This window comes from Aethina tumida, chromosome 1 (genome assembly GCF_024364675.1).
Source record: "Aethina tumida isolate Nest 87 chromosome 1, icAetTumi1.1, whole genome shotgun sequence".
Lineage (NCBI taxonomy): Eukaryota > Metazoa > Arthropoda > Insecta > Coleoptera > Nitidulidae > Aethina > Aethina tumida.
The window spans coordinates 79,158,188-79,178,325 of NC_065435.1; the positions used below are offsets into that span (position 1 = coordinate 79,158,188).

The 20,138-nt window shown below is 34.9% G+C and overlaps 5 protein-coding genes and 1 long non-coding RNA gene across 11 annotated transcripts; 3 read left to right on the top strand and 3 right to left on the bottom strand.

Moving 5' to 3' along the window:
- Positions 1-458: 458 nt before the first annotated feature.
- Positions 459-3,033, top strand: LOC126264256 (uncharacterized). 3 transcript variants are annotated; one of them, XR_007547012.1, is made up of 4 exons: positions 475-633; positions 694-725; positions 803-1,072; positions 1,132-3,033. It is a non-coding gene; the product is annotated as an uncharacterized LOC126264256 (long non-coding RNA). The 3 variants fall into 3 exon arrangements; XR_007547013.1 differs by having other exon boundaries at positions 816-1,072; XR_007547011.1 differs by having other exon boundaries at positions 459-633; positions 694-1,072.
- Positions 3,034-3,059: 26 nt separating this feature from the next.
- Positions 3,060-4,975, top strand: LOC109608699 (CDK5RAP1-like protein). Its single transcript, XM_020025225.2, has 2 exons — positions 3,060-4,214; positions 4,270-4,975. Exons 1-2 carry the CDS (start codon positions 3,126-3,128, stop codon positions 4,942-4,944), a joined length of 1,764 nt encoding a protein of 587 aa, XP_019880784.2. The 5' UTR covers positions 3,060-3,125; the 3' UTR covers positions 4,945-4,975.
- A 192-nt stretch (positions 4,976-5,167) lies between these two features.
- LOC109609297 (disks large homolog 5) lies at positions 5,168-13,606 on the bottom strand. Of its 4 annotated transcripts, none has more exons than XM_020025959.2 (18): positions 13,303-13,605; positions 13,104-13,153; positions 12,928-13,040; positions 11,685-11,901; positions 11,423-11,621; positions 11,009-11,364; positions 10,487-10,836; positions 10,149-10,427; positions 9,922-10,086; positions 9,513-9,863; positions 8,897-9,431; positions 8,468-8,838; positions 8,093-8,404; positions 7,724-8,034; positions 7,052-7,320; positions 6,535-6,991; positions 6,125-6,476; positions 5,168-6,064 (listed from the first exon to the last, which is right to left on the bottom strand). In XM_020025959.2, exons 2-18 carry the CDS (start codon positions 13,138-13,140, stop codon positions 5,852-5,854), a joined length of 4,887 nt encoding a protein of 1,628 aa, XP_019881518.1. In that variant the 5' UTR covers positions 13,141-13,153; positions 13,303-13,605; the 3' UTR covers positions 5,168-5,851. The 4 variants fall into 4 exon arrangements, with proteins under 4 accessions (XP_019881518.1, XP_019881509.1, XP_049820742.1 ...); XM_020025950.2 differs by having other exon boundaries at positions 13,236-13,605; XM_049964785.1 differs by having other exon boundaries at positions 12,928-13,153; positions 13,303-13,606.
- A 223-nt stretch (positions 13,607-13,829) lies between these two features.
- Positions 13,830-15,506, top strand: LOC109608586 (PAT complex subunit CCDC47). The gene is made up of 3 exons (XM_020025039.2): positions 13,830-13,862; positions 13,932-15,085; positions 15,141-15,506. The coding sequence occupies exons 1-3, from the start codon at positions 13,846-13,848 to the stop codon at positions 15,377-15,379; spliced, it is 1,410 nt and encodes a 469-aa protein (XP_019880598.1). The 5' UTR covers positions 13,830-13,845; the 3' UTR covers positions 15,380-15,506.
- A 57-nt stretch (positions 15,507-15,563) lies between these two features.
- On the bottom strand, positions 15,564-18,536 carry LOC109608657 (PI-PLC X domain-containing protein 3). Its single transcript, XM_020025173.2, has 5 exons — positions 18,186-18,536; positions 17,827-18,128; positions 16,582-16,740; positions 16,306-16,519; positions 15,564-16,252 (listed from the first exon to the last, which is right to left on the bottom strand). Exons 1-5 carry the CDS (start codon positions 18,304-18,306, stop codon positions 16,032-16,034), a joined length of 1,017 nt encoding a protein of 338 aa, XP_019880732.1. The 5' UTR covers positions 18,307-18,536; the 3' UTR covers positions 15,564-16,031.
- A 199-nt stretch (positions 18,537-18,735) lies between these two features.
- On the bottom strand, positions 18,736-19,636 carry LOC109608889 (sentrin-specific protease 8). Its single transcript, XM_020025446.2, has 2 exons — positions 19,241-19,636; positions 18,736-19,183 (listed from the first exon to the last, which is right to left on the bottom strand). The coding sequence occupies exons 1-2, from the start codon at positions 19,581-19,583 to the stop codon at positions 18,870-18,872; spliced, it is 657 nt and encodes a 218-aa protein (XP_019881005.1). The 5' UTR covers positions 19,584-19,636; the 3' UTR covers positions 18,736-18,869.
- Positions 19,637-20,138: the final 502 nt, after the last annotated feature.

Genomic DNA, 20,138 nt, shown 5'->3' on the forward strand with positions numbered 1-20,138 from the left:
AAGTCTCCCACTATGGAACAGACTTGATGTCTTCCTACTGTATAGATAGTGTAGTAGTTTAAAAGTGTACGAAAGATATAGAAATTAAATGTTCGCCATTCAATTTGTTTTATTTCAATTATTAAATCATTGCATTATAAAAATGCATAAAAATTTTAGAATAGTTTAATACTAACCCTTTTAAAAATCGATTTGAATGAAACTGTCCCATATAAATTCAAAGTTGTTGAATATTACTGTTCTTATCTGTAACAGTAACCTATTATATTTAAACTTCTTCTTCAACACTTCTTTAATTGTTCAGTATATTTGAACTAGATGGCACTAATGTATAGGAGAAATTATTTTTGTGACTGAATTTTTAAACAATTATACACGAAAACTACAGAATATATCTAAGTTTGGTAAAACTGCATTATAGCGGCCTAAGATTAAGTTGGCAATTCTGGAACCTCGAAATTGGACGCAACGTTGCCGCTGTGACTTTTTATATTTTCATTCAATATTTTGTTTCTAACCTGTGTTCGTGTTTATCCTTTTGTGTAGTTTTATCTTCGTGTTTATTAATTTGTGTTAGTTTGATTTATAGACAATTTTTATTGTGTTTGATTTGGTATTATATTAAATTTGTTGGTAAGTAAAAAATTAATTTAAATATATATTATATTATTAATCTTATTTCAACTATTTCAGATTGTGCTATAGCTTTAGTTTAGTATTTTTAGGTATTCATATATTTATTTTAATTATAATATTAGCTATTAGCTATGAATAATAATAATTTTGAAACAAAATTGTTTAGTTTTTTTTTTAAGGATTTGAATATAATGGCGCCAACAGAAATTGTTGACGAAGTCCTCACTGTTGAGGAAATTAAAATTGAAAATCATTGTTTAAGAGATTTCCCCGAATCAAAAAAAGAGATGATGGAGTGGTTGGCCAGAAGAGGCTTAATAAAAAACCATTTCACGTGCGATGTGTGTGACATTCCTATGTCTCTAAACAAATATTCAGGTGGAATAGACGGTTTTCGGTGGAAATGCCGATTATGTACCACCCGAAAATCGATAAGGTGAAACTGGTTCTTTTTTTACTGAATCTTATTGTAAATTATTAATAATTTTTATTTAGGCATGGCTCATTTTTTGCTAACAGCAAACTTAGTTTGCTGCAATCAATGATCATTATTTATTGTTGGAGCATAGAAATGCCACACGAAGACATTAAGAGGGAGGCCCACCTTGGTTCAAATTCCACCCACACAATAGTGGACTGGTGTTCGTTTTGCCGGGAAATTTGTGAGGTGGACCTCATAAATAATCCGGACGTTATTGGGGGTTTTGATGAGGAAACTCTCGAGCCCAAAACGGTGGAGATTGACGAGTCCAAGTTTTTCCACCGCAAATATAATAGAGGTCGGTGGACTGAGGGACAGTGGGTATTTGGAGGAATTGAAAGGGGAACAGGGAAATGCTTCCTTGTTGAAGTTCCTGATAGGACAACTGCAACCCTCCACGAAATGATTCAGAGGTTTGAATGTATTTCTGATTAGGGCTTTGTAATAGCTTATAATTGATGAATGCATGCTCATTTCCAAATAAATCGCAGATTTTCCATGGAAATTTCTCGATTTATAAGGAAAATTGCACTGTAGTTACTATTTTTAGACAAAAAACAATTTATGGTAAGTGATGTTTTAAACAAATATATGCCAAACCAGATGGATGACAGGTAACATTAAGACAGGTAGTATTAAGATTTTATCAATTATGATTTATTATTATTTTACAGAATACCTTTTGAGTTTATTTTATTATTATCTTACAGAATACCTTTTGAGTTATTTTTATTTATAGTTTCCTTTTTAAAATTAAAAGTGTCATGATTTAATAGGTATATTTTACCCGGATCCCATATTATATCAGATGGATGGAGGGCATATGATGGGGTAGATACAATTAGGGATGGGATCTACACTCATGATAGAATTATTCATGAGAGAAATTTTGTGGATCCTGATGATGCCACCATCCATACACAAAACATTGAAAACATGTGGATGAGGGCCAAAAGAAAGTTGCGGCGCCAATTTGGAACGTCTGAAGCATTATTTGTTTCCCACCTACATGAATTTGTGTGGCGGAATAAATATAGAAGAAACGGAAATTTTTTTAGTTCAATTTTAGTTTGTCTTAGGACACAATATGTTTTTAATTAGAGTGTTTTATTTTATATTTTTATTTATGTTATGAAAAAATTTTTCTATATTATATGCCTATTTTTTTCAAAATTTCGTTAAAAACCCACATTTTCCTTTCTTATATTTTTTTAAATGTTTTATTTTTATTCGTAATGAGAACTCGGTGTTGGTCAATCAAATAATTTTAAATTTGAACAATACTTATTTTTAAGGTTTTCCCTTGAAATTTTTGTAGAAAAAAATTTCCACTGTATGCCTATTCTTTTTTCAGAAAGTTTATTTAAAAATTGAATGTTTTCAAAAAAAAAAAGAAATACCTAACCGAACCTAACAGTTCATCAAAAAGAAAGAATATTTTTAAAATAAATAAACAAGATAATAAAATTCCAAAAATATATCATAAAATAAAACAAACAAGCACCAACGGATATCTCGTAAACTTTCAGTAAATTTAATCGATAATAAATGTAACTTTATCTGTGATGGTAAAATTGGTAAAACGGAAGTTTACATATTTGATTTTTTTTCAATCAAAATTTTCCGTAAATTATTGAAAATATAAATTAAAAAAAATTAGGTTACGTTATAATGTACATTTTTTGCTCGTCGGAATGTTACAAAATATCTCACTAAGTAATAAAATATCAGATACGGCAACGTTGTGAGAATTCTTGACGCTAATGCGCCTGCGGGAACTACCAACATAATTTCAGGCCGCTATAATGCAACTTTACCCTAAGTTTTATATATTAATAAATGATTGTAATTTATTATACAATTGTATGAAATATGTAAATAAAATAATAACATATTATTAGTACCATAGTACTCGTATTCGGAAGAAGAAGAGTTATAACTCATAACCTATAAGTTTAAACATTTTTAACAAATATTTATTTTATAAATGTAGTCAAGTGACTGTAATATGTATAAGGCATTATCTTTAACAGTCTCGAATAGTTTTAAGACTAAAGTTAGACATGTTAAATATTTTAACCGTAAATTTCGCACCTCTTGTGCTACTAGAAGTGAACACCCGCAAGATGAAGAGCTTACCAGATACAAATTTAGAAATAAACTCTTAAATGGCCCAAATTTAAAAGACTTTTTTAAAGATGAACACCTTAAGAATCAAGAAGACTTGCCAGAGGAAGAAATTGTGCCTTATCTCCAAAATGTTTACAAATATGGAGCTGGTCGAAAGGTTTTCTTTGATGTCTATGGTTGCCAGATGAATGTTAGTGATACAGAAATAGTTTGGTCTATTTTGCAAAAGCAGAATTATGAACGAACAACGAATTTATCAGATGCAGATATTATCTTGATTATTACTTGTGCAATACGTGAAAGTGCTGAGGATAAAATATGGGGCAGATTAGATTATTTAAGAGGATTAAAAAAGAGTAGAAGAAAAGAGAGACCCCCACTAAAGATAGGACTGTTAGGTTGCATGGCAGAGAGGCTCAAGCATAAAGTTTTAGAGGAAGACAAATCTGTAGATGTTGTTGCAGGACCTGACAGTTACAGAGACTTGCCCAGATTATTAGCTCTAACAGAAAATAACCAGAAGTCTATAAATGTGATGCTGAGTTTGGATGAAACTTATGCAGACATAACTCCTTTGAGGCTCAATGAAGATTCAATTTCAGCATTTGTATCAATAATGAGAGGATGTGATAACATGTGCACATATTGCATTGTGCCTTTTACAAGAGGCAGAGAAAGATCTCGGCCAGTTTCATCAATTTTAAAGGAAATAGAACATTTAGCTCAAAACGGCGTAAAAGAAATAACATTGTTAGGACAAAATGTTAATAGTTACAGAGATTTAACTGAGGAGAAAACCACTGACAATATTACTAGTTTAGCTAAAGGTTTTAACACAGTATATAAGTCGAAAAAAGGCGGATTAAGGTTTGCAGATTTGTTAGAGAAGGTTGCTAATATTGATCCTGAATTGAGAATTAGATTTACCTCTCCACATCCAAAGGATTTTCCTGATGAAGTTTTACATGTAACTGCAATAAATTAGTCATCTTAAAATTATTATACTAATATAATTGTTCCAGGTAATTCAATCAAGACCAAACATCTGCAAAAGTCTTCACATGCCTGCACAGTCAGGCAGCAGTGCAGTTTTAGAGCGAATGCGACGTGGTTACACCAGGGAGGCTTACCTTGAATTGGTCCATCACATAAGGAAATTTTTACCTGATGTTGCACTCAGCAGTGATTTCATTTGTGGATTTTGTGGTGAAACTGAGGAAGAGTTTGAAGATACTATTAGTCTGATGAAGGAAGTTGAGTATAACACAGCATTTTTATTTGCCTATAGTATGAGGCAAAAAACAACAGCTCACAGAAGGTACAAAGATGATGTGCCTCCTGAAGTCAAACAAGCAAGATTATTGAGAATGATAGAACTGTTCAGAGCTCAAGCTTTAAAATTAAACAACCAACAAATTGGAAAGACACATTTAGTTTTAGTGGAAAAATACAGTAAAAGATCTAAGCATTTTTTCCAGGGTAGAAATGATCAGAATATTAGAGTGCTGTTGCCCTCAGAAGGGACTGTTCCATATAAAAATGGCACTAGTGGCAGAGAAATTCAATCTGGGGATTATGTCGCTGTTTATATTAATAGTGCTAGTTCACAAACTTTAAGAGGAATTCCACTATATTTGACTTCATTGCAGGAATTTCACGAGACCCAGACTAATTATCTTCAACAAACCTATTGTTAATTCAAATAAAATATATTGTTTGTTAATATTAGATGTTTATTTATGCATTATAACTAAATTATTTAGATGATAATAAAATATGACTTTAGAACTCATAAATAACAGTAAAAGAAAAAACAATTAAATATTATCAATAAATTAATACAAATAAATAATTTATCACAATTATAACATAAAATAATAATACATTAAAATGCGTTGAACAAAATGAAATAAAACAACATTTAATATATAAATACATATATTTACTTCTTTATAAGAAATTATAACATGAGTAGATATAATAAATGTAATCACAGAAAAGAAGATACATAATACAACCACCTTACGATGTAAATATTAAAAGCTAAGAATCGGTAAAATTTTATCGAATATCAATGTCGGTATAAAATTTTGGCAGTTATGTTTTTAAAAAGGCACTTTCACTGTACACAATGTGCCAGTTTACTGTATATGCCATCCAAAAGTTTTAGTATAAAAAGCTTGTAAATTAATGAGCTTTTGACAGAGATGAATATTTTTGGAAGCACAGAGTTGTTTTTAGTTCGTTGATATATAAAATGGTTCCATGCTATAATAAAATTTACGAGTTTGTTGAATATTCTATATACATTAGTTTTAAAATACAGTACGCCATTGAAATTTTAACAATTCGTTGCAGAAATTAAATCGTTATAAAATTCAAAACAGTCCAATTAATAATATTAAATAATAAAATTTACAACTGCGTTTCAATAAATATTTTTATGTTTGATCAAAAATTATCAACAGTAAAACTTAGACTTAACTAGAGCATTTATCATGTTAAAAACTCCCACAACGGCATACCTTTATATAAAAATATCACGGAGTATTAAAAACAAAACGTACCACAACCCTACTGGAACACCAGTGAGATTCATTATATTCAGTGCAGACTCAAGGGAACCCACTGACTCTTTCTGTGTTCCAGTTCGACCGCAGTCTTTACCTGCGTACAAACATGGGCCACATTAGCCCCAGCCGGGACCACCGCAGTCACCAAGTGACGGTGATCCGCCTCCAATTTGTGTCCGTGTTCGTACATTTCTTTGGCTGCTTTGCCCGATAATTTGTCCGAGCTTTGTCTCGTATCTTTCACCTGTAGAAAAGCAACTCATATAGAAAGTTCTATTATGTTTTAGGGAAAGCATCCACATACCTCTTTAATCTGTTTTGTGCTCTTAAATTTGATCAACAAAACCACTGGATAAATGTGATGCCTGTGCAATCTCTCCACACAGGCGATCGAAGCGTCCAACATGCAATGAAGACGGGACTGAGCGACGGCGCGCAACGCCGCCACCGTCAGACATTCGAAACCGGAGCCACGGCGTCGGTACTCGACAACTTGACCGTCGATGAGATCGCGATCGAGCTGCATTTGCGAACAATGACGTTGTTCCATTACCGGACGCTGAAATTTCTCTGGAAAGTCGGTTACCAATTTATCCGCCACGCACTCCGACAACGGGCCCAGAACCAAAACCGGTCGAAATTCTGGATGCAACAGTCTGAAAATTCAAATTAATTGAATTGGAACGACACAGTCAAGTTATTTATGAAGTTTACCTTTCGACCCGTTGATAAGAATTCTGTGAGAGATCTTCGTGCAACGAACCACTGTCAGAGTACCATCCCGGACAGAAACTCGCCAACTCCTTTGAATCTCTGTTAGAACCAAGGCCGGAACCGCTGCGATGCTTCTTTCGCCTAAAGAACGACCTGCGTGCAGTCGCCGTACTTCTACCGCCTGCTTCCATGTCGGCCGCGCCGCGCCGCAGTAGCAACTCTTCCTCCACCTTATATTTACTAGGAATAACGCCGCACTGCTGCCGATGGCCGTCCGCGTCCAAACGCCAAGCGCGCCATTGTCCGGGGACACCGTTGAACATCGTGTTGTCTACGTAAAGCACCTCGTCTTTGCTAAAAGTAAGTTCGGGAGGCTCGGTATTTTCATTGCCTGTGCGATCGAAGCCACATCGCACATAGAAGCTGTCACCCGGGTTGTCTTTAATCTCGTTGTATTCTAGATTGGCATCATTGCATAATGAAATACATGACACAAAATTAATATTAAAATATTTACCGTCAATTCGATAATGTGCCAACACAGTTACTTTGTCCGCAGGTTTGGCTAACTCGTACGCAGCCTCTTCGGCAGTCGCGTTCCTTAAATCGCAATTGTTGTACTCTAGAATTTGATCTCCTGTTCTCAGACCTGCCAGATAAGCCAGAGAGTCAGAGTGCACTGAATGAATGAAAATGCCGGCAGCGTTTCCACCCACTAATGATATACCCAAGTTTGATGTTTTTAATGTTTCAATCACCAAATATCGCGGTTCTTCACTGGTAATTCTGGAAATAAAATATATATTATTTAATTATAAATCTGGAACAGAATAAAATCAACATCTTTCTGCCTTACATCATCATCAGGAGCTATATATTAATGAAATGATTATCTAACAAGATAGTATATAACAACTACATAATAAAATACTTACAAGTACAACCACAGAAACTTCATGAACTAATATCGCTTGATTATCACATTTTACATGCCAACATATCAGTGTAAGAAACTATATAATATAATATTTAACTTAATGAATGTACAACTACTAATCGCAAAGTATACATTCAATGAAAACTTATTAAAATCACACATAAAAGCCTTAATGAAGTAAAGAGGAATGAGGAACAACCAAATGATGACCTAAGGTCTTTTAACCATAAATTCAATATTAAAATTATTTACCTTGAAGGTGGTTGGACAGCACCATTAATCTGTCTTTGAATACTACTCAAAGCACCAGGTTTAATTTGCAATCCGGACGACTTACGCACCTCTTTGGGCGAGTTGCAAGGCGTGGCTTCTCCTTCGCCTTCATCATCATCTAAATCGTCGTCGTTGGATAACGAACCGCCCGAACAACTGGCCGAACCACCGTCCAGTTCGTGATATTTGTCCGGACTGTACTGTACTAGCATTGTAATCGAATTACCGCACTGCCTCAGAACGTTCGCCGCGACGTTGTACGTAGCTTTACGCATGTTTATGCCGCAAACCTAAAAATATTGTGAATAAATTTATACATTTCTATCATTATTTAACTGAATTTTTTACTTCCAAAAGTTGGTCTCCGATTTGTAGGCCGACTCTGCTCGCCAAACTGTTCTCGTTCACCGTTGACACGAAAATTCCTCCGGTATCCGAACAGTTTATCTGAATGCCAAGCGGTTCGTTACTTTTGTCGATGTGCACTCGACGTAATTCGCCGACGAGGGGCTTGTGAGGACCCCACGAACAGCAGTCCTTCGAACCGGTCACCGCTCTGGAGCCGGAATGATCGCCAGGACTACTCAGAACTTCCACGTGAAATTTTGGCATCGGACTGCCTCTATCAGAGCTACCCCTTTCGATACACCCTGTGCTACCCTATATAATTTATTAGAAAGAAAATTTAAAAACTACATTAAAAAATAGTAAAGAATGTATTACCTTTCCGGTGACACTGGGATTGGAGGGCACCCTGAACCGCTCATCTCCTCTCTTCCTAGGAAACGTTCCACCACCCAAGTGTTCGACGGCCCGTCTGGCTGCATTTCCACCCACGTCAGCGGACGGACTGTGCACGTGATGATGATGTGGGTGTTGATGAAAGGGGGGCGGTTCAAAAGTAATGCTGTCCCTGGAATTGACCAGCGTGGGATGGGGATGCGGGTGGAAGGAGTAGTGGACACCGGCACCCACACCGCCCCGCGCACCGCCGAACAGCTGGGAGGAAGGGGGAGTCATGTGCAGGACCACTGCTGAATCTGCCGTTGGGCCGCCTATTATGCTGTCGCGTTCGGAATCGGAGCTGTACTTTGCTGTAATAACAACAGAAGGTTAAATCGCTAAATAAAGTCGTGATTTGGTATAACTAACGTGATCTGTGCTTTTTGGTGCAATTCACCACATCTATACACCTGTGCTGCACTTGATAATCGAGACTGTTGACGCTGCATCTGTTTGATGCGCCAACGGCAGTGCGCAACTTTTCAAAACTGTCACTCACACCCCCAAATTGTCTTCCACCAACTGAACCGGCGGACTCCATCGTTTTATACACGGTATGACGGTTGCTGACTTGCGCCACAGTTTGTGGTACGGGTTGTTGAACCGGAGGAATCGTTACTGAATTTCTGTAGGTGTAATCCGAATCATTCGTGGTGTGCAAGACGCTAAGGGGCGGTCGCTCTCGTTTTCTAGTTACAACAGTGCCGGTAGCACCTTGGAGTAGCAGCTGGGTGTTGCGCGCTTTCGGCCAAGTGCCGCCGTTATTTTTTTCTTCTTTGCCGTAGCTGGTGCTGTGACGTTTGGTCAAGTTGCGCTTGACGGTACCCAGACCGGTCGAACCCGTTTGGTAGTGATCAATGACCGAGTCGAACTCGGCCATCACCTGAAACACAGATAAATTTATCTGGTTGGGTTAGATGGAAATTCAACGAATATTTGAAATATTTTTCAGTAATACAAAACAAAAAATGTTAAAGACAATCACCTGTTCATGTTCAATACTATTTCTATGTTTTTTCTTGTCTTCTTTGGACTGTCTTCTTCCTCGCATGTCAAATTTTTTGTACCAAGCGCCGCTTCCATTTTTCTCTTGCTGCACCACAGAGTTTGAACTGACCGACGGCGAACCGTATTTACCTCCATCCCCCAGCCAATCTTCGGTCTGAGTAGTGTTCTGTTTTTCTTTCTTAACACGTCGAACAGGTTGGAAAACGTTGGGACATTCGGGATAACTCATTTTTAAGGTGGTGAGATTTATGACGTCCGCTGAGCCGTCATTTAAGATTTGCATCGCTTCGCGTTCGCTTTCTACGTCGTCCATTGATTTATCGTTTATCTGTATATAATTTAATTTTATAATAATTTTTATCGTAGGAATTATCTTGAAAACTTACCCTTAAGACACGATCTCCTACTGTTAAACTTTTGTCTCTCGCGGCTAAACTGCCGTCACTAATCCTACTGATGTAGAATCCCATTCTGAGTGACAAACCATGACAAGCTGGTGCCAGTCTTGCAGTATGGCACCACTTTGTCACCTGATCTCCATTTGTCCTCACCTTAATGAAACGTTAGAAATTATATGTTACAAATATAATAATAAAAAACTTGGAACACATACCTCACTTCTCGCACATCTGGTTCTCTTGACCAATAACCTAGCAACAGGCATGCTGGACTTGATAGCTTCTGAAACCATGCGTTGCGAAACTTGACTACAATCCACGTCGTTTACTCGCAATATTCTGTCATGGGGGAACAGTTTTCCAATGGCCAAGGACCCAGGTGCCACTGAGTCAACATACACACTTCCGGCCAGTTCTACACCTTCAGTGTCTGACGGACTAATCTCTAGCTCCACTACTTCAGTATGACCGCACTGGTGTTCCAAATCGTGTTCCTAAATTTCATTTATATATTTACGTGATGTTTATTTAAGTTTTAACTGAGACAATTTACCTGCATCCTATTTTGTTCGAGCTGGTTTTCGAACGCCTCTCGTAATTGTTTCATCTCCTTCATAAGTTCGTTTCTTTGTATTTTTAACGCGTCCGACTCTCTCAAAGATTCGGCCAATTCGGTAACGGTTCTGTCACGTTCTTTACGCATGTTATCGCACAAAGTACGTATGCTTTCGCGTTCGAGAACGATTTTATCACGTTCCGAGAAAGCCCAGTCACGTCGTCCTTTGGAAACTTCTGCTTCTTGAACTGCTTCAGCCAATTCCAACTGGGCTTTGTCGAGAGCTTTACGCAGCATTTCCAGTTCTTCGTTTGCCTTGTCCAAATTGTCTAGTCTTTGGCGCTGACCTGAAATTTATTATATAATTGGTTGAATATTCCTTATATTATTAAAATACTTTTAACATTGAGAACATGTTTTTGCAGCATTTTATTAGAGACTGTTATTGACAATGAAAATATACGGATTTTGATAAGAAAATTTAATTTTAGATATGACGCAGTAAACAAACTTACTAACCTATGGATCTTGCGTCTTCCCTGAGATGCTCCTTCCTCCCACCGTTTTCGGTAATGTGCCCTAAGCTATCTATCAATCTGCCCCTGCTCTTCTTCGTGTGATCGCCCGTGAGCAGATGACCTTCACTAGAAGCCCCCAATTCCCCGAACTTCTGTCTCAAATCATTGCACTCCTTGATGGCTTTATCGCGCTCTTGTAACGCACTAGATATCTCCCTTCTGAGCGACTCAAGTTGGAAGTTGAGACCGCGTTTTTCGTCCTGCAAATCCTTATTCTCGGAGTCTAACATTTTTATTTTTTTTACCGCTTGTGCCAAATCATCACTAAGCTTTTCCATTTCTTTGTGAACGGTATCCCTAAAGAAAATTAACATTGCAATTGTGTTTTTCTACATTTATATAGTTTATTTTTAACCTTTCACTCATTGTCAATGTGTACTCAGTCATGGCTGCGTTCCTTTCGTCCGTCAATTGCGTTATTTCTTTGTTCAATCTGCCAGTTACACTCTCATATTGCTGCTTTAGTTTCTGACAGACTTCTCTGGAATTTACATAATTGTTATAAAACTTAATTAGCTGCTGCTTCAAGCCAGACATTTCCCTAATAGCCAGAGCTGAAAATAAGGAGAATATTATAAAAAACAAAATTCAAATAAGTCTTAAATTTTAAGTATTACTTCGTTCTTGTCCGAGACTGTCGCACTGTTGCATCAAACGTGCCTTCTCATCCTTGTGCTCTTGCAGATCATTGCGCACGCACTGGTTCTCCTGTTCCAGACGTTTGTTCTCGGTCAGCAGTTCGGTGTACTTGACTCTGAGCGTCGCAGAGTCCAGCGACGTAACTTCCAGCTGGTTCATGGCGGCCCTGTGCTGTTCGACGTAATATTCGTAGTCCTAAAACGATGGCGGAACGATATATTTAAATGCGAAAAACTAGTTTGAATTACCGCTAAATGAATAAAGACGGCAAGGCACGGCTCGCACTGGTTTTTTGTACACGGAACGGGTACACATTAACGCTGGTGTGGGAAAAAAACTTGCGAATATTAATAATTATCATTGTCGCGACTATGAATATACAAGATTTTGGCGCTTGCCAATCGCACAGATTACCACTACAACAATACACTGTTTCCGTCAAGGATGAGAATTTCTAAATAAAAAAATTAGATAATTATTGCGATTGGACTCGTTAATATTCCTGATTAATTTGACGGTTTTGTAATGGTTTAAAGTAGTACACTTCAACAACAAGTTTAATTATATTTAATTTAATAATTAGCTGTTTGTAGCGGTGTTTTCTGTTTATCTTTGAACGTTTCTAGCTGTAGTAATTATATTCTGAAATCACTGATTCACGTGTTTTATTTTATCACAAAAATTATTCAAAAGGTGAATGAAACAAAAATACTGTAAGCTTATTGTTAATTAAACTGTTATTAATAATTAAACCCGATGCAGTATATGGTAACATACCATGATAAAATTAAAACATTAAATTAAAAACTCGTACATAAAATTATGTAAAGTGATTCCACAAATACATATACTTAAAAAATATAATTTATTATAAATATTTTAAGTAACATGTTTTCAAACCAATTTCATAATAAAACTAAGTATTAACTACTTAATAGTGATTAAATCTGATGCTAAATTGTGTAACCTAATATTAAAATCAAAAATACACTCACTATTGATTATTGACAATTGTTTCCTTATTTGAAAATGTAATAAACAACACTGTTTTTATATGTCTCAAAACAATCACCCCACACAAAACTACCATAATGAATGAATAGAGTAATTAATTAAGACAGTTGCAATTATTCTTCCTTTGTGTCTGGCAGCATTACACCAGATTTCCCCATCAAAAGAAGCGAAAGCAGCACATGGAGCATAACAAACATGAATACTCACACACATAGATGGTATGAGAGATGATTGGGGGTGGTCGCATTTACGTCGTGCGCCCACTAAATCCTTCCCCGTGTTCTCATAAACCTGTTTGTGCACGTCGAAGTTACGAGAACCTGCAACAAGATTCAAGTGGTGATGGTGTTGATTTTGGGTGGATGGAGGCGCGGGCGAATTACCGTTGCTGCCCGCGGATCCGTCACTGTTAGATGCCATAACCGTGTCCACCCTGCAATCGAGACATCAGAATTAGAAAGTGATCATCGCGGACGGATTTCATGGACTGATAATTCGCCTTGAACGCAACTAACTTATGGTCACCACTTAATGGCCCCTGGCACTGGACCTTGTGGCGAACTGGGGCGGTTTTGCACGTACTTTATCCGCGATCCGGAATCGAAAAATAGTTAGTTTCCACCATTTTCTCGCACTCGGAGAACAGCCATTTCTAGAACCATAAGACCAGTGAACGTAAATATTTTCTTTGAGCTGCCAACTGCGCGGTCGACATCTTAAAAGGTGTCCGCACTTCAAGTATTGCACGGATTAACGCTTAATTGTTTTATTTTGTACTCGAACACCAAACGCGGAATAACAAAACGAATATTATTCCGAGAACAATAAAATTTCAGATGTAATTTAACAGTAACATTGACATTCGATCTAATGAGAATTATACCATCTGGCGTTATTCAGTAGCGCAACTAATAATACGTACAAATTAATAAAACAGTGTATTTAAACTTTAAATTTATTTCACGATAAGTTATCACGAACAATTAAAAAAAACATATATATATATATATATATATATATATATATATATATATATATATATATATAAATGTTTTTCATATGGTATATTAAATTTTTTTAATAAAATAATTCACTCTCCGGCACTGAAAATTCGGTCGTGCCAACATGAAAATGTCGCATAAGTAATTAACCTATATCCTGTCATCAATATTTACTTAAATTATTTAATTAGTGATATAATATATTTATAGGACTTATTTTCGTTACAACATGAGGCTGTGGATTCTTCCAGTTTTACTCTTGTTCATCTCCACTCATATTTTCGCCGATAATTATGTGGATACTTCCGACAACGATTTTGCCGAATTCGAAGATGAGGAATTCGTCGATAGCAAACTTGAAGAAGTTGTGGTCGAAGAAACTAAAGAAACTGAATTTATAGAAGACGAAGACGATGTGCAAGTGGACGATGATAACGAATTCGAACATTTTGAAGATCATGAAGAATTTGAAGGTTATCAGTCAAAAGAAGATGAAGTCAAACCAAAGACTGACAAAGAACCCGAGATTAAAATAGTTGAAGTACCGCAACACGTCAGGCAAAACTGGGAGAGTTACTATTTGGAAATACTGATGATATCTGGTCTGTTTATTTACTTTATTAACTTTATAACTGGCAAGAGTAAGAATAATAAGATTGCAAATACTTGGTTTGAAAAACACAAGCAACTTTTGGAAGAAAATTTTGCACTTGTTGGAGATGACACAAACCTAGACAAAAATGAAACACCAGGCCTGTACAAAGAAAGTGAAAATGTCTACAATTTGTGGTGTAGTGGCCGAATTTGTTGTGAAGGCATGTTAGTTGAATTAAAACTGATAAAACGTCAAGACATCAACGCGATAATCTCTGGTATCATGAGACCAACAGTAGATCAAATTAATATACAAGTCAAAATGAACAAAGAAGACATGGATACATTTGTATTCTGTGTAGCAACCAAGAAAACAGCTTTACATTTCTCTAAAGACATTGCTGACATTAGCTTGTTCTGCCCTGAACGCAAATCAGGTGACAAGTTCAACCTCCCAGCCAATTTCCAAGTCATGGGAGAAATTGCAGAGGCTACATCAGCAATGTTGGACTCAAAAGTCACAGCCATCTTGAACAAATATCCAGATTTAGTGGAGTACATACACATTTCCGATCAGTACACAGGAGCTAAACAGACTGAAGACCAGGCACCACTTAAACTACCTGAGACTGAGAAGATGTTGTTGTTTGGGTTTAACATGCCAATGAAAGGAATTACATTAGAAGAAGCAGTTGCAAGAACCACTCCCCTGATGAACATGGTGTTTTATCTCATAGATAAAATGAAGAGATATAGACTTTCCAAAGAAGGTAATTGAAAAACAAATATATTTTTTTATTGTCTTAATCAAACATAATTTTACAGGAAAACACAAGGCTGATAAGAACCGCCAACGAGTCGAAGAGGCTTTCCTGAAATCCACTCATCAAGCAAGGGCTGAGGCCGCAGCGGCACGTCGCGAAGAAAAACGTCGGTTGGAAAAAGAAAAAGTGATGGCCGACGATGATCCTGAACGTCAAAGACGTTGGGAAATCAAGGAGGAAAAACGTCAGGCCAAAAAACGCGCTCCCAAAATGAAACAACTTAAAGTCAAAGCATTGTAACAGTGCACAGAGTTGATTTTATTAGTAATCATGTGCAATGTAGATTAACTAAAGTATTTGTTGTTTACTTATTTCCGTCGTGCATTGTAAATAATCCATTGCATTGTCAATAAAAATATTATGCGAATCATCGCTATTTTTTTTGTATTTTTGTTTATTATGTATGATAAAATTAAAATATTGATTCAAATTTATTAGATTATATTTTAACAATAAGATCATTAACAAGATTGTATAACCATATATATAACAACTTATTCTAAAATACTAATTAGGCATCTTAAAGTATTAGTGGACAAGAGTTGTAGTAAGGCTGGTTTTAAGGCAAATCTGTTGGTTTTGAAAGTAATAAAGTAAAATTATCACAGAATATAAAATCTACAACTGAAATAAAAAAAATAATTTGTACAAGTAATCACAGAATATATTAAATAATATAATACTCATAACTTTCATATTGAAATATTAATAAGAAACATTGTATATCAAACTTTTGAAAGATAAGTGGATTAGACATACATACAGGACAAAATTTAAAATTAAATCGTTATTAATTAATCATCTTAAAAATAATTGGTTAACACACAAATTTTTCATAACATTATGCCTACAATAATAATTCTACTACTAGTACACACATGCACAAACAAAATTATCCTTTATGAATTTGGGGCATACTCATACGTTTCTTTTTAGAGTAATTGTTGAGCACGTCATTGTTTAAATTGATAACATTTTTACAATATTCATTATCGTTGAGATCTATAAAATCGCCGATTATTACATTCAAACCCTGAGGACCTGAACTTTGTTCTGTTATCCATTTCTTCCTATCTTCTTCTATTTCCACCGCACATTTCTGTTTTAAAGTACCTAAAATTTCATTAGTTACTGCAAAGTCGTAAGTTCGAAAATGGCTTGCTTACTGAATAAATTCATTGTAACAAAACTAACGTCCGGTGTTAAAACACATTGGGAAATATAACCGACATTTTTGTCCCTGTATTTTAAACCATTGCTCAGATAATTAAATAAAGTAGTCGTGGATACAGTGTTTGGCCAAGGATTTGGAAAACTATTTGAAGGCCACAAAAAAGGTTGCCCGAAGCGCATCGCATCCGATCTATAAATTGTTATCACCTACAAAATAATATTAGAACAAAATTCATAAAATAATTAAATTAAACAGAAAAGAGGTTCACCTGATATCGGCATTGGGTCATATATTGCAAAGTGAGTGTTTCCATGTGCTCGGAATAAGGCAGCAGTTTGGTTTCAAATGTTTTAGTGATTAAGGCCATGAAACGATTGTGATCGTCTTGGGTAAAGGCATAGAAATGTTGACAGTCCAAAATTATCATCTAAAATTGAATGAAAATGTTTTTTAATAAAATACAACAAATTATTGTAATAAACTAATGACTAATAAAATAATTTTATATAAAAAATAAATAAAATGAAAAAAAATATCAACAAAAACAGCATCTAATCTAATCTAAATCTAACTTTTTTTATTTTCTATGGTAAAACAACGTGATAATAAAATCTGTATATGAATTTTAGATGAGAATTTTAATTTTCAAATTTTTATTAAGATTGTAGATTAAATTGACTTGTTTATTGAAATTATATCTTTATGAAATGTATAATTTAATTTTCAGTATCTATTTCATTGTTTCTCTATGGTTAAACAACATGTCAGAATAAGTGAGGTTACAGTCACTAAAACATAAACATGGAACAAGTAATACAAGTTGTAAATTGTTGTTTAAAACGTCCTAAAATTTATTTTTATTTTTCAGAACCACTATTGTCCACTTTGTAATAAACAATTGGAATTGAAACAGGTACACCTGGATATTGCTGTTTATTTATGTGTAGACCTTGGATGTCCATATCCAGTAGGTGAGCAATGTTTAGTTGTGAATAGAAGATTTGAAGATATGCTCGACGGAAACATTAAAAGCCCAGCAAATTCCCCGCAAAGTGACACAACAAGATCAGTTACAAAAAATAAACCACATGAAATTAGGTCCAGCAATTCTGAATATTCAGATAATGATTTAAGTATAGATGAGCTAGATATAGACATGTTTTTAGATGGGAATGATCCTATAGATAGGAATAAAATCAAAGATATTTTAGAGGACTTGGAGTTGCTACAAGTTTTTAATTAAACTTTGCACAAATGGTTCAAATATATATTTCACAAAATGTTTAGTATAAGATGATCTGTGATATTTAATTAAAAGTTTTAGTTAAAACATGTTGTTTTAATATTTCTCTAAACACTGAATCGTAATTTTAGAAATAGCCATGAACATATGTAAACAATAGCCCTTTCTTAGCTACAAATAGAACACCTTAAACGTGATAACATCTGGAAATCAATAACTCCATTCAAGTAGTAAATAAACTTATCTAGTTAAAAAAAACTGTTCACTTACTTCACCAGGATGTGAATCCAAAAACGTCTTAATCTCTGCAAAAACAGTAGAAACATTCTCAGAATATAATCCATGAACAAAATAAAAATTCTCGGTGCCTTCTTTTGTGGCCAATCTTAAATCAAAATACCTAATTCCACAATTCAATTGTTGTGTGGCCATGTAGGTTTGTGTTCTTGACCAGTTTGCTATAAAATATTTAACACATGGTCCAAAACAACTCAGATATTGCAATATTGGTTCTGCATCTGGAGACAAGTCTGAATCAGGGGTGATGTTTGCAGTGAAACTATCATGGGAACCTGATCACAACAATCATTTTAATTTAACTTATTAAAATTAATATTCACCCAACATACCTGGTATTGCTAATAAAATGATCGGTACAGTTTTAAGACTTTCTGGGAGGTTTGTCATCCAATTCTCCAAATCTTGAGAAAAATTAGTCTTTACCAGTTGTTGCGTTGAAGGGCTTTTCATTTTTTTTGTTCACGTTTGACTGTCCGGATCCGAGTGGCTACAATTTTATTATGTTCGTGTGGTGGAACTAAACAATACGCGACGGTAGGATCCCATTTTATTCGAATTGATTTTTGTTTACAAGTGGCTGTAGATAAAACAACCTTACTCGCGTTGGTTCGAACAGATTTTATCTGTCAGGGCAATATTTATATACGTGGTTTATGTCTGCGTTATAAAGGTAATTTCGTTTCTTGTAAACCCATAACCTTCCATAAACGTGTATAAACGATTTCTTCAGGATTTAGAGACATTGTTATTAAATAAAATTTGATTTATATAATGGAAATTAGATCATAGACTTCACTAACAAAGATTTCTCAATGCAACAAAGAAACCATCTATGAATTATATGAAAACGTATGGAAAATGAGAAATAAAATGAAACAATTCTCAACACTGATTTAATTCACAATTTTGCACAACATTATTTTATAAATACATATAATAAATATAATTTTATTATAATTGCTAAAGCTGGCTCTTAATCACAGTTATTCCCAATTTTTTCTTTCCATTAAAAATCACCTCTCCCTCAAATTCTCAATTATATCCAAAATTTCCAGCCTCTTTGTAGCCACAATATCAGGATTGATTTTAGGACTGCCACTAATTCTTTTATTCCTTATTGCATACTGTGCTAACACTTCCGCGTTACAAATTAAATGCACACCACAGTCATAACTGTTTCCTTGTTGTAAACATATGCCTTCATCATATTTTAACATTGGTAAGTGAAAGTAGTGGCTCAGTTTTTGTGACAGTTCATTTGCCTCCCTATGATTACTTCCACTCGATGAGTCAAAGTGGAAAAATGCATTTTCTGGACTGGAAAATACTTAAATAACAAATAACAATTAATTACTGTGATACTGTGATGTTAGGGCAATGTTACCTAGAAGGCTCCAATGCGAACCTCCAGAAGAATCACTTTCAGTGTGATCATTCAACGCAAAGAACACAAATTTTCGGTTGCCTTCGCTCATTAATGGATTCAAAAATATGCCGATATCATTCTTGGGTCCCATTTTAATGCACTGCGTGACTTCTGGTGATACGAACAGTAGATTGGGATGGTTGTCGAATACTTCGTTTTCCAAATACTCAAAATAAAAGGATATTATGGAGTCGTTAAGCCAATATGGACCGCGTAACAGGTCCACGTCTGATTTACGCAATAAACTCTCACGGTAGTTTAGGACCGTCTCATTCCTGGACATGTTTAGGACGTCGAACATTTTTCAGTGCGTTTTAAATTGTCACATTTTAATTTGGTGGCAGTGTTGTAGGTTAAGTGCCATTTGTCATTCGTAAATGTAAACAGAGCATAGATAGAAATTTTCATAGATAGTTATCGTAATTGTTGATTTATGCTTAAATAATCCAAACATCTTTCCAACTTAAGTTCATTTAAATTAAGACAATTATGGATAATATTTATAAGGATTGGGGTGTAAAGTATTTCCCGATAAATTATTAAATTATCTAAAATCATTAGATCATTAAATTTAGTAGTCAGTTGAATTACTATCAAAGATGAAGATATAGAAAGTTGTAATTCCTCAAATTTAAAGAATATGTATTATAAATAAAATAAATGAAATGGTTTCTAAATATTTAATATTTGATATTACGTCGCAAATCACATAGTTTAATCATCAATCATATAAATTTAAGTTATCTAAATTGGTTTAAATTTAGAGGATTTAGAGTAAATACATGTATGTATTAATTGTAAATATATTTTGATTGAATAAATGAAAAATAAATAAATAAATTTACTTTACCGAAAA